This window comes from Ursus maritimus, unplaced genomic scaffold (assembly GCF_017311325.1).
Source record: "Ursus maritimus isolate PB19 unplaced genomic scaffold, ASM1731132v1 scaffold_7, whole genome shotgun sequence".
In the NCBI taxonomy this organism is placed as follows: Eukaryota; Metazoa; Chordata; class Mammalia; order Carnivora; family Ursidae; genus Ursus; species Ursus maritimus.
In genome coordinates this window covers 75,258,274-75,272,948 of record NW_024426885.1, presented here as the reverse complement: position 1 = coordinate 75,272,948, position 14,675 = coordinate 75,258,274, and the positions used below count along the sequence as shown (strand labels likewise).

The following is a 14,675-nucleotide window of genomic DNA, read 5'->3' as shown; positions in this document are numbered from 1 at the left end:
TTTAAACATAAAACGTGTAAAGTTTCTTAGCCTGAATCTCATAAATCTAGAATTTATTTTCTTTTTCTTCTCGTTTACACAAATAAATCTGTGTGTGTGTGTGTGTGTGTGAGAGAGAGAGAGAGAGAGAGATTTTCATTATTCCATTAAATGCACTTGTCTTCATACTTGGTTTTCAGAGACTATGGGGTTCTTTTATTTCGTCCATGAAAATACTCCAAATTTCCTTGTTGCTAAGATGTCTACCTTCACATAATTTTATTTCCCACATGTTTTAATAGTGAATGAACCACAGAAGCAAAGTCTCTGTAGTTACCTGGGGGAAAGCAACCAAATAGATATTAGAGCAGAGGCACAGAGAATTATCTGGTATTGCCAAAGTTCTGGCAGCCTCGGGTACTAAGAGGGATCTAAGAGAATGAACCTTGTTTTGGAAATGATGAAAATTCAGTCAACTGATCTAGGCCCCAGTTACTTTCCATGGGGTTCACTTTCCACGTCTGGACCATGAGGCTGATGTGTCTCATTACTTTCACATCCTTTCCAGCTCAAACATTTGTTGGCAATCACCACTTTTACCTCATCAGGCTTTGGGTAAGAGCATGTCTGCATTCAAACGGGAGGTGGGCAAGATGTAACTAGGCCTTGTGTCACCTCCTTTGGTGGTAAAGATTGATGCTGGGATTTTCCTGAAGTGTCACATGCACATCTATCTGTCCTACCCTTCAAGGCCAGCTTCCCGAACTCTTGTTAGCGAGCTCAGCTGTTCCCGTGTAACACCACCAGAAGTTCAGTCCCCTGTCCTCTGAGCATCCACAGGTAAAGTGATGTGTCGTGTGATGATTCTTAGAGTGAGGGACAGTGATCAACACCACATGAAGCCCAACTAGTAGGTTCAGTTAAAGATACAACCATTTCTGGCCAAATGTGCTTCAGTCAGCAATGTATAAACAGTGAAAACCAAGCAATCATCCAGCAAGTAACTCATATGCCCATGAATCTGGATCTGCAAATGGAAATATCAGCAAAACCTCCTCCCTTCACCTAAATGAATAAATGAGGCCCAGCAACTACGAGATTTGCCCATGGCCACAGAATGAAGTTGTCTGCCTCAGGACTAGAATGCCTACTGTCAGTCTGTGAACCCAAGCTATTTTCTCTATACCACACTGCAGCAAAACTAAATCCTGCTGGGCAAAGGAATTTGAGACAGAACATAATAGTCAGCTGCAGACTCTTTGGGTGCAAAGTACAAAATATTCAAGTGCATGTTTCCAATCCCTTCATTCTGTCTTGTAATGATTGCAACTAATCCCTACCAGCTAACTTTAGTCCTTCAGTTGTGGCAATCAATAAAACAGATTAGCCGAGGAAACTCTCCAACCATATTACCCCCATTTTCCTTTCCAGATGGAATTTTCCTATACCAGAGTGCAAGCAGACATGTGAATCTCCCCCCCCCCCCCCCAAATACAGACCCATCAGCCTTCAAGGTTGTCTCCATAGAGCTTTCTGTATATAACAAGAAGCATACCTGTAGATTTAATAAAACAGCACCAATCCTCATGGCTTCACTGATTTCAAGGGTGTACATCAACTGTGGGAAGCGGGGAGGGCTTTGATTATTTGGAGGAAGCACTTCAATGTATACCGTGCAGATGGAGTGCCTGCAGAGAAGGAGAACAGAACAAGATGGGTAAAAATCTACCTCACCTTTAATGACAGACTGCAGTCCGCGTTCAGCTGTTGGGCTTCCAGGAGAGGACATTTTGAATTTTTAGAGAAAACAATAAAACAATTCAGAATGAAAGGATGGCAAAATAAAAGCTACCACTGAAACATCACGTTTCTACGAAATTATCCTAGTAAAAAGAAAGGAAATGCCTCAGGGTACCCATTTTTCCTGCTTAGATTAATAGTGTGAATTAAAACAGAACAGCTATACAAATAAAGCTAATAAATTAACAGGAGCCTTGACTCCTGACTTTCCTTTTTAATGTCTAATAATAAAAAGTATTCTATAAATATCTAGTAATATGAGCTGTCCTTGGGGCTCTCTTCCCATTAAACCAGCAGAGGGGGTATTGATTACAATAACACACAAAACAAAATACGGGCTGTGTTTTCTTAGTTTTCTTGCTGACATCAATGGCTTCATGTAAATGCATGTCAAGAGTCAGGCTCATAAAGTAATCGTTGTGTGAACTAGTTGCAAACAAAACTAAAGGTGTTTTTAAGTCTTCTTTGAAGAATATACTATGAAAAGCTATACATTAGATTTAATGAAAGTCTTACATCAATCGGGAATTTTTCTGAAGGACAAGACGACATTCTGTTACTATAAAGACAAAAATATTAGCACTGACATAATCAAGTTTTTTGATATCTGTAAACTCTGAAATTTCTTTGCTCAACAAAAGCTACAGAGGCAAGATGTTCAAGGCTTATACAGAAGCAGCGCTGGCTAAAATTATAGTAATGAGAAAGTTAGTTGTCTCCCATCTGGAAGAAGATGCCACCACTAATGTTTGACAACAATTAGCCTCTGTCCTAAGGAACACATAACCACTGCCGAAGTTACATGCTTTGAACTTCTTTTAACAAAATCACCACTTTTCACTAAAAACACATTTGTAGTCATTTCTATTTGGGGGCTAGAATTTCCTTAAAGTAGCCCAAAGTTCTTCTGGGGGACCTGGGTGGCTCAGTCAATTAAGCATCCAACTCTTGACTTCATCTCAGGTCATGATCTCAGGGTCATGTGATCAAGCCCTGTGTTGGGCTCCACGCTGAGCATGGACCCAGCTTAAGACTCTCTCTCTCCCTTTGCCCCTCCCCACCAGTTTGCCCACTCACTGTTGCTCTCTCTCTAAAGCCAAAGTTCTTTTTATTAATTGCTTCAATTAAAATACATGGCCACCAAAAATGTTTTTCTGATATTATTATGCTAAAAGAGGCTACGTTTTGAAAAGCTTTGCAGAGAAATACAGATCATAGGCACTGCAAATTTCAGGTTATCATCTTATAATATGCCTAAGTCCAAATTGTTCCCGGACACACGCTCAATAGATGAGATACCTACAGAATATAAGCACGTCTAAAAGGTTGCAGTGACTTAAAAAAAATCACACTTAACATTTATCACAACATTGTTCCAAAATTATCTTTTTAAAATTAAAATCTCTTTTATAATCAGTTTTTATATTTATAATCAAAGTACCTGTATTTATTCTCGTCTCTGGATTTATCACTTTATTGTTAAAATCTGTCAATAAAATGAATCAAATTCTAATTGTTTTCTTTTCAAAATACATATATTTTTTTACAACTGAGATTTTAATAGTAAGCTTCTTTTAAAGATTTGATTCATTTATTAGTCAGCGAGAGAGAGAGAGAGAGAGAGAGGGGAGAGGCAGGCAGAGAGAGAAACAGGCTCCCCGCTGAGCAAGGAGCCTCATGGGGGACTCGATCCCAGGACCCTGACATCATGACCTGAGCCGAAGGCAGATGCTTAACCGACTGAGCCACCCAAGCGTCCCTAAGGGTAAAATGTTTACATTAGGTTAAAATGGTTGATGAAATGTTACTTATAAGCTTATAGGTATTAATCTTAGGGCTAGATGCAAAAGAAAACACAGCAGGAAGAAAAATATCCCCAAGTTACCAAATTTAATGTGCATTACGGAGCCCCACTTTTCATTTTGAAATGGACCCATAGGAGAGGGAAGGGAAGAATGAAGGGGGGTAAACAGAAGGGGAATGAACCATGAGAGACTGTGGACTCTGGGAAACAAACTGAGGGCTTCATAAGGGGGAGGGGTTGGGATAGGCCAGTGATGGTTATTAAGGAGGGCACATATTGCATGGTGCACTGGGTGTTGTACGCAAATAATAAATCATGGAACACTACATTAGAAACTAAGGATATACTGTATGGTGACTAACATAACAGAATAAAAAATTATTAAAAAAAAAATGAAATGGACCCATTATCTTCCCAGGTGGTGACGTGGCTCCAACAGCATCCCCGGGATGCATACTCTCCCTGATATTACCCTTAGGACCCTGGCTTCTTTTAGCATCTGTTATTCATCAAGTCATTTAAACATTTTATAAGTCTGTCCCTTTTTCCGGCCAGCACATTGTCTGTGCATAAGAAGTCCTATAATATCTGCCCTTTGCCATGTTGGTAATAACCCTGGCTGAGGGATGTTGTTGAAGACAGGATTTGTAACCACACCTCCCTAAGTTAGAATTTGGATGTGGACCACTGTGTAATCCTGGGCAAATTGTTTCAGTTTCACCACTGACATCTAAAAAATGAGAGTAATACTAACATCTCGGTTTAGCAGAAGGGTTAAATAAGATTAATAAATCTGTGTGTCTGTAGATTGTGTATACATATGTATCTGTATGCACATACAAAAACATATTTATCCATTATTATTGATAACTGTTCAAAATAAAGACTCTTATTCTATTCTTAAGGAGTAGGGTAAATAAGCTTGCATATACCTTATTAATTTCCCGTATAATTTTTTAAAACATTTTAATTGCATCCTTCCCCTTTTCTAGGCTAAATACCTAAAGGCATCATACACCTGGTCACCTCCCCAAAGTGGGGTGTGGTAGTGTCAGTGTAGGGACATATTAGATCAGAATCTTCTGGTATGGGACAGAAGACTCTGCATTTTCTATGGATATACAATATCCTTACACACACTAGATTTAGAAGACCACTGTCCTGGGAGCTCTTGGCAGAAAAACATGTAGGCTTACCTGCTTTTTAAGTTTGTAGCCTGGGGCTTCCTCTATAAACTGACCTAGTGCTCACCTTGGTAACCCTGGAGGTAAGAGATTCTTTCACTAATGAATTTTTTTTTTTTTTTTTTTTTTTTTTACCTAGAACACACTTGTACTCCAGATTCAAAGTTTTCTTTCAAAAAGTTAGGGCTTTCCTGCTTTTGGCTTTTTTTTTTTTTTTTTTTTTTTTTTTTTTTTTTACAGCTTCAGTTTACTGGTCTGGAATACTTGAAGTCTTTACCAGAATACGAGGCTCTTTGTGCTCATCAGAGTATGGTTTACACTGAACTGATTATGCTTTGTGTGTTTCCTTATTCTTCCCCCTTTGACTGTTTTCCCACAAGAGGGCTAAACTGTTACATCCCCAATACCACAGGAAGGGACTAAACTGTTACATCCACAATACCGGAGGAAGTACTTCTACACCCAAAGAGGCTGGTGTATCTGCTAGGAGAGAAGACAACTTTAAAATGCAAAACAAAGAAGCCAGGCAGAGTACAGACAGAGCAGCAGCTGGTCCAACACCAGCTTCTCCTTCATCCAACCTTATTCCTTCCCTTCCTCTGCTCCTTCCCAGAATAATTCAAATGCTAAAATTGCTAATTACATATGTTTCTGCTCCCCCCCCCCACTTGGATCTTGGAGTTGTTTGAGAAAGATCAAGTTTCAAGGTCTAGATTTTTCCTCTTCAACTTCCTGGCTCTTCCTATAATGTATTTAAATAACCACCAGATTCTGAGGGTTACTGCCTTTTAAAATGCTATCTCCTTTTTATCCCTGATGTCAGCATTGTGTCAGAGTTAGCTTTCCTGAAACTAAATACCAATAGTATTCATAATAAAATGATACCATTAATGTAATAAATACTAGTAATTCAACAGCAAGAGTTAAGCACAGAATAAAACAGGACAGTCATTAGATAAATAATAATGTTTACATTTTATGTGAACATTTTGTATTAACATTTTATAGCTAGTCTTAAATGCATAAAATCGAGCAGTTATACAATACAAATTTTATTTTTGTAATATAGCCAGTATGATGTAGATAAATCTTTATTTCTAAAAAAAAAAAAAAAAAAAGGAAAATCATACAGCTTTACCTTTCTCATTTGGTAATGAAGTCAAAGTAGAACCCAAGGGCTGATGTACTTTCTCAGGTAATCTTATGATTTTAAAAGACCCTAGAAGCCATCTAATTTAACTCTCTCATTTTACAAAAGAGGATTAGAAAATCAGAAAGATTAAGTGACTGAATCAAGGTTAAAAAGTTAATTAGGAACGGAAGATAAACTAAAAGGCAAGGCTTCTAAATTCAAAGTCATTCCACCCTTTCTCCCCCCATCCTACAAGAACAAATTTGGGAAGTAAATTGGAGATTTTTGACTTATCTGATACTATGGATGTAGTATGAAGCATTCGTAATGAAGGATGCTATCTTACAAGAAATCACAAATTGGTTCAAATCTTGGGCTAAGGTATGCTATCACAATTAATTTTAATTATACCATGAATGAGACTTCTTAGTTTTGTTTGTTTTGTTTTTTTTTGTAGGACCAAAATAGAATTTGAATATAGAAGAGGTTGGGAAGACAGACTTCAGAGGCTTTCACCTTGCAGAACTATTTCAAAAGATAAAAAGTCCGTTTGTTTTGATACTGCAATAGTACTCAGTACTAATGAGATGATGTTGCTGGAGTGTTGGCTATACAATGTGTATTGTAATATTCTATTGATTCCATGCTACGGGTATTTATTTGTCACTTTACTTCTCTACCTTGCTTCTCAGGTGGAAGTGTGTATATTGTTTCCCTAGTAGACTTAACACAGAAATTGCCTCCCTTTTCCTTTGTCTCCCATCAACACTGTGCTAGAAAAGCTATATTTACAGTTCAATGTTCCCAGGTTCTATTTTACTATTTTGGAAGTACATATAGGAAAAGTATAGGAGCAAAGATTTCAGATTTAAAACCGAGGTAGGATGTCAGAGGAACTTCTCAGGGGATGTTGCGGGACAGAGTTTTTCTTTATTTTATTTAGAGAGAGAGCCAGCGAGAGAGGGAACACAAGCAGGGGGAGCGGGAGAGGAAGAAGCAGGCTCCTAGAGGAGAAGCCTGATGTGGGGCTTGATCCCAGAACTCTGGGATCACGCCCTGAGCTGAAGGCAGACGCTGAGCCACCCAGGCACCACAGGGACAGAGTTTTAAGATGCAAGATGGATTTAGGTTTAAAGACCACAGGACATTCCACACAGGGGAAAACACATGTGCAAATTCACAGGGCAATAAATAAGAAAACTGTAAGCTTTGTAGCACTACAGAGAAGGGTTTAAATAGGGAAATGGTAAGAGTTAAGACCTGAGAGGCAGACAAACGTCGAGATCATGTAGGGATTCATGTGCTATACTTACTAATTTAAGCTTCATCTGACAACAATGGGGACTGGTAGATAGACTGCAAGCATGTTAGTGATATGCTCACATGTGCCAAGTAATGCATGTTCTCACAACACACCATTCTTCATCAAGTCTCTGGGTCTTTGCTTTTATTGCTCTATTTGGATATCCCATTATCATTCCTGTCGAAGTTGATCTGTGCTTGTAATTACCTACCATTGCCTGTCCAGTCTTACCTGTGCCTCACCTCCATATGAATACTCTGAGGTCAGAGATCTCATCTTACTTGTCTTATATTTCCAGGGCTTCCCCAAAAGGCTAAAAATTGTGAGAACTCAGTAAATTTTTGTTAAAATGAGTACTCCTATTTTCTATTCTTAATGTTAAATATATCTTGTTGTTATTTAAAAGAATAAAATTAATGATAAGAATTATTTTGAGAATGAACTATTTAACCTTGTGTTAATTAGATAGAACCTTGGATTCCAAGGAAAAAAATTGGGAATCAAGAAAATATGCCATGCTATGCACCAATCATTTTATTGTAATTATATTATAAGATATTTGGGGACAGGTCTGTCCTTCATTCTGTGTCTTTATGAATACCTTATAGTAGTACTTTATTCATATTGAAATTAAATAAATATTAATTCAATTCAATTCAATAAGTATAAGAAGACTTACATAAACCAATAGACGAATTACTATCTTCGAATGCAGTTACTTTTTAAAACTTTTGGTTTTTTATCTGTCCTCTTGTACTTATGAGAAACTCAACAAAACAGAACAAAGACTACAGACTTGCTCTTCTTACTCTCTGAATCTTTAGCAAGTTTTCTTAATTAGAATAACAAATTCAAAAATAGTTAATTCATATAGGCCTTATTTTGTTATTTAAATTTATGAATTAAGATCTCTAATCTGAAAAAAGAATAAAATGGAAAATTGCCATTTTTTTTAATGTTATGATTCAAGTAGGTTTACATATCACTGTTGCTGGCTGGGTCAATTTGTAAATATATCAAGGTCTGTACTTCCATGCTGATAATTTTCAAGTACCCTCTTCCTTTCAAAGGAAATACTGAAAGCAAGACCTCACAACTCTTTGGTTCATTCATCAAGTCAATGTGAAAGCTTAATTTTCCTCCAGAAAATAGCAAATGTATTATCCTAGAGGGAACATGACATTATCCCAGCAGGGAGAAAGGATGTATTCAGATTTTATTCTCTGTAGGTCCCATTTGATATTTGACCAAACATTATAAGGTGCTCTTTTAGTGTCCAGACCATTGTCCATAAGGAAAACAATGAGGCCAGGTCAACTAAATGCTTAATGTCACCAAAACCACCTGTGTATTCAGAATCTGAAGCTGGCATTTTGTTTCCTGGAGTTGAATAAGATTTTACTCCAATGAAATCTTTCATTGCACCCGATTATTATAGGCAGCAGCTTATTGAGACAAATCAGTGATATGACTTCCAAATGGGAACGAAGAAGTGGATTATAAAATCTCACTCTTAAGTTATAAAATAGTTAAAAAGTCATCAGTCATATTATACAAGTATATATATATTTTACAGGATCTACATAGCATAGGACTATACTCAATGAAATAAAAAGTCATAAAATAAATTGATGACTATTAAGGGACTTTAATAAAAGTTTAAATGGTAAAAACAAAAAGTGCCTTAATTCTTAAAATTCACATTATTAGTACTGATATTAAGCAACTGAAGTGTTTTGTTTTGTTTTTTTCCCTCCAGAATAATCACGACAAAAGGTCATGGCTATGGAACAGAGTGGAAGATAAAGTCTAGAATCCAATAGTCCTAGGTGGGTGGGAGTGTGGGCGAAGGGCCATCTAGCCAAGTCAATTATCATCTTTCAGCCTCAGATGTCTGGTCTGCAAAAATAGAGTAATGCAAAAGTCACAGTGTTGTTGTTCAGATTAGAAGTTATGTATCAAGAGTAGGTTGCATGATTTCTACCGCATGCTAATTACACAGCACCAATCATGTTTAACTCCTCTTCGGAATAACCCAGTATGAATAAGGCTATACTTTAAATTCATTCAAACTTTGAATCTTACCTTAGGACAATATATAAAAGTATTCCGTGTGTCTTTTCAAGGAACAGCCCTTAACTATTTTCTCATGCTCAGACGTATACATCTATTTGCCTTTTGGGTATATGAACAGTGGCCAAATCCAACTAAATGAGTCCAAAATTCAGCTCATCTCCTCTACCCAAACCACGCACACCAACTTGACATCTCCACCCTGTCACCTTAGACAAAATATTTGCAGATTTTTTTTTTTTGACGATTCCATCTCTCCACCTTCCTAACACACCCAATTCAAGCCTTTAGCCCCTGGATTTTTCCAGTGGTAGAGTCCTATGTCATCTCCCTGCCTTCAGTGTTGTCCCCCTCAAATTCATCTCCCACAGGGACACCAGACGGATTCTCCAGAAACTAAACTCATCTCACTCAACTTCTAATTTAAAGTCCTTCACAAATACCTCCAGAGACTGGATAATAAGTCCAAGCTTCTTAAAAAACAAATTAAATTTTCCATAAAATGACCCTTAACTCTCCTGCCCCTTCTCGAATGGGTTTACGCACTGGTAACACTGACTAGACTGGTAATTACCCATAATGACCAAGCTCTTTCAGACCTCTCAGGCTGTGCAAATAATGTGACTTACTTTTTTCACCTGGTCAACCTTGACTCATTCTCTGAAAGTCATCTGCTTGGGAGGCCTTCTAAGTACTCCCTTATTATAACGAGTGCCCTCCTCGATGCCCCAGGAAGCAGAGAAATTGGCTCAATCATACACTTACCATGATGAACTGAATTCAATTATTTATAGTCGTACTTTCCATGCTGTATTGTAATTTTTTTGGCCTGCACAGGACGGCATTCTGTTTATCTTTGTGTTTCCATGACACAGTAAGTGGTGGTTGTATAATAAATGGTTGGTTGGACGGAACAGAAAATCTTACTCTCACTGACACCTTTTTTTTTTAACTTATTAGTGACAAAATTAGACAGAATTGGTGTATACTATGAAAGAAGGCAGAACAATTTCAAATTTGCCTTTTTGTTTCATGGGCTCTTTAAAGTTATTTGAATTTTATATTACACTGTCTCCTTTTCTAATTCATCTGTTTAAAAAATAGGAAAAAAAAGATGTTTGTTAAGAACTTAGGAAAACAATAAAAACGGATAACTTTTAAGCACCTAGGGCATTCCAGGAATTGTTTGGGCTTCTGTAGACACAAGAGACAACGGAACCGCAGTAATTCTTGTCCTTGTGAACTAAAATTCCAGTGGGGGAGGAAGCAAGGCAGACCATCAACTTCATACCCTACCTAAAGGTCCGTAATAGCCTATCCCAGGGCGATAAGTGCAGTGGATAAAAAGCGGCATAGAAGTATGGAAAGGCTGTTGCAGCTGTAAATACTTTGTCTGAAAAAACTTTGCAAAGAAAGTGATGGTTGAGTAGGGGCCAGAAGGACCAGACAAATGGAAAGAGGAGCCATCCAGGCTGAGAGGGGAAGGTCATATTCGAGATCAGAAGGTAGCTGCCAGCCTCAGGGATGAGCAGAGGCAGGGTGATGGCTGGAGTGGAGAAGCATGGTGGAGCAGGAGATGATGTCCCACAGAGGAGGTGACACTAGGGAACGTCCTCTGGCTGGTGGCCGCTGGCAATGTGTGCTGGGCTCCCCTGGTCTTTTTAATGAGTTTGCCTTTTACTTCGGGTCAGATGTGAGACCCCAAAGAGAGCTTGAGCAAAAAGAAAGTGTGTTTCCTGTGTTGCTAGAATCTCTCAGGCCCCTGAACAGAGAAGGGATGGGAGGTGCATTGGCAGAAGCTTACGGAGAAGAGGTTTCAACAGCTGGGATCAGAGAGACGTGTGGCGCGAACCGGGATGTCAGTAACAAGAGCAGAGGATTGTCCATCTGTGTTTGTTTTTAGGGTAGAACTTAGAGGTGTTGCTCAAGATGGCATCTGAGTTTGAGAGAAAGGAATGCACTGAGGCTGGATCCAGGGGTGTTTGGTCAGAGCAGCTGCACGACTGACCATAAGATGCCAAGTAACAGGGGCACCTGGGTGGCGCAGTCGTTAAGTGTCTGCCTTCGGCTCAGGGCGTGATCCCGGCGTTCTGGGATCGAGCCCCACATCAGGCTCCTCTGCTAGGAGCCTGCTTCTTCCTCTCCCACTCCCCCTGCTTGTGTTCCCTCTCTCGCTGGCTGTCTCTGTCAAATAAATAAATAAAATCTTAAAAAAAAAAAAAAAAAAGAAGATGCCAAGTAACAGATGATACTGAAGGAATGTTGGACAGTTGGGAACCAGATCCCACTGGAGCGACCTGCGGGTCTGGAAGTGACCATGTGGAAAGGAGGTTAGAGGTTAGGCTGGAAGAGCAGACAATGGGGAAGGGGCTGCCATCTGTAGATGGAGGAGCAGACAAGATGAGACTCAACAGGACAACACAAGGAAGGAGAAGGAGGGGCAGTCCACCGATATCCGTGAGGAACAGGGAATCCCCCTATGACATCTCCATGATTGAAGAAAAGAGAGATGCAGAGTGTGGTGTGGGGCTTTGGCGTGTGCTCTGGGGGATGGCTCAATGGGGAATGACGCCTCTCACTGGCTGTGTTATGGTCCTCCTGTCAAATTGCTTGGCCCTCTTGTAGTTTTGGGTAGGGGAGCTCTGAAAACTTTATTGCCTCCATAACGTTGATCTCTTTAAAATTTATTACTCTTTGGGATCAGTTTTGATAAGCTGTATCTTCTTGAAAAATTATCCATTTCACTCATCTTTTCAAATTTTACATATATTAAAGCAAAGGTATCTCTTATGATTCTTTTAATTTCCTCTATTTTCTGTAGTATTTCCTTCTTAGAATTTATTATTGAAATTTATCCCTTTTTTAAAAACACATTTATTTATTTATCTTAGAGAGAGATAAAGAGAGAGCATGGATGGGGAGGGGCAGAGAGAGGGAGAGAGAGAGAAAGAGAGAGAATCTCAAGCAGATTCCCTGCTGAGCACAGAGCCCAAAGTGGGGCTTAATCTCATAACCCTGAGATCATTACCTGAGCCAAAACCAAGAATCAGACACTTAACAGACTGCACCACTTGGGTGCCCCTCTCCCTTTTTTTGATTAAATGTGGTGGTGGCTTATCTATTTGATTATGTTTCATATTTTTTATCTCTTTTTTTCAGAGAACAAAATTTGGATTTATATACTGGTTTTAGAGATCTTTACCACTCATTCACACTTGCTATTACAATTGTTAATTCTTTCTTACATCTTTTGTGGTTTTTAATTCTTTTATGAGATATCAGAACAGCTGTATGGAATCTTCATAAAAATTTCTCAAAAAGAGAACAGACTAATTTCACTAAATAAAGTAACAAACATAATCTAGCATTTTAATTCAAGAATAAAACATCACAGCCTAGCGGGATTCATACTAAGAATGCAAAATAGATTTATTTAGGAACCGTATCAAGATCAGTCATTATATGATTAGCTCAAGAACAAAAGTCACTACTGTCTTCATAGATGATGGGCATATATCTTCTTTTTTTTAAAAAGCCAATAAAATGGGAATAAACACTTTCTTAACATAATTTAAAAGATTTTTAAAAAAATCATTAATCAATATAATGGGGACATCTGGCAGACATTCCTACTTGAGTTAAAAACAAGACGAGCGGGGATGCCTGGGTGGCTAAGTCAGTCAAGAGGCCAAGTCTTGGTTTTGGCTTAGGTTATGATCTCAGGGTCATGGGATCAAGCCCCATGTCAGGCTCCATGCTCAGCAGGGATTAGCCAATGAAATTAAAGGAAAGAAAATGGAAAGAAAGATACAAATTTTCATTATTTATACAATACATTCCTGGATAACACTGAAGAATTGATGAGAAAACTATAAAAATATAAAAGAATTAAATAAGAAAGTGGGTTAAAATTAATAAGAGATTATAGCTTTCACATATATAAATATCAATCAGATAGAACAAAGAGAAAAGAGTCTATGTACAATAACAGCAAAAGATAGGGAAACACAAACGAAGAAATGCACAGAACTCGTATAAAGAAAATATTTAAAAATAAAAATTCCTACAGGACACACGAGAAAGTATGGACAAATAGAAAGTTCTTGGATAGAACGATTTGACATCAAAAACACATAATTTAACCCTAGGTAATTAATTTATGAATTTAATGTGTTCCTAATAAAAATATGGTTAAAAAACCCACTGAACTACCTTATATATAGTCAAAAAATTAACATAAAGAGCAACCAAGACACTTTTAAAGAAAAGCAACATTGACATATTGACATATCAATAGAAAGATGGGCAGAGACTATGAACACAGACTTTACAGGAAAAGTAACAGACTTGGCTCATAAGCATAGAAAATGAACTTACTCGTAAGCAAATGGATAAAAAATAGATGTTATTTTTTACTTATCAGATTGGCAAAAATCCACGTGTTTGGTATGACACACAGCTGGGGAGACTGTAGAATTACCCACTCTCAGACTTTACAGTCGGAACTGTAACTTGTTATGAGCCCCATGGAACAAAATTTGGCAGTTATCACTGAAACTTATAATTGCATATGCCCTTTGGTAAATGAGAATTTAGAGTATTGAGGTATTTGCACATATTCAGATTATGCTTGTTCGGTGTTATTTATTTCTTCATTGTCAGTAAAAGAGAGACTGGAATTTGAAAGTCCATCGTATAACACATGCATGAAAGAATATTATGTAGCTGAGAAATGAGTTTTGAAGAAATTATTCAGTATTCATATTGAAAGAACCCCAGGATATGTTGTAAAGGGACAAACCCAACAGGTGCAGGAATGAATTACTATTCATTCATATTTTCTTTAAATACATACTGAAAATCGGGAAACAAACAAGAAATTAATAAAAAAGACATCTCAGGTGGGGCACTAAATAAACACAGTTGTAATAGTGGGAAGTCTTTTGCTTTTCACTCTCTCATACCATCTATGTATCTATATATTTGAATATGCATAATGGGATACATATAGATATATTTTATAGGTAAATGATCAATTCTATAATAAATTCTATAGATAGAATATATAATGTATATATTTTTACATATGTGTATGCATTTATATATGTGTGTATGCACATATATTTGTGTATACTTTGTATATATAAAGAGAGGATATATATATATATGTACTTATATATGTTTAGACATTGAGAGGTGGCTTCAAACCTGAGATATTTCATGTCGCTGCTACATCTGTGATCTCTCACTGTCAGCAAACTTGCTTTTCAGCAATAAATTGGCTACCTGCTTCTGATATTTCCCAGTTCCCCCCTAGAACAGATATCTGCATCCCTCACATTTATGAAATCATAGTTACTTATTTTGTGGTTTAATCTTGTCTTTATTGTCCTTTCCCTA

The 14,675-nt window shown here is 37.7% G+C and overlaps 1 protein-coding gene across 15 annotated transcripts in view; it reads right to left on the bottom strand.

Annotated features, from left to right (window-relative positions):
• The window catches only part of PCDH15 (protocadherin related 15), a 768,547-nt gene that overhangs the window by 293,772 nt on the left and 460,100 nt on the right, over positions 1-14,675 (bottom strand). For 14 of the 15 annotated variants that reach the window (XM_040624601.1, XM_040624600.1, XM_040624598.1 and 11 more), the window contains one exon: positions 1,535-1,667. The exons of the other annotated variant lie outside the window; for it this stretch is intronic. In XM_040624601.1, the coding sequence (XP_040480535.1) occupies positions 1,535-1,667 (133 nt within the window). The remainder of the gene's footprint in view (positions 1-1,534; positions 1,668-14,675) is intronic. 15 annotated transcript variants of the gene reach the window in all.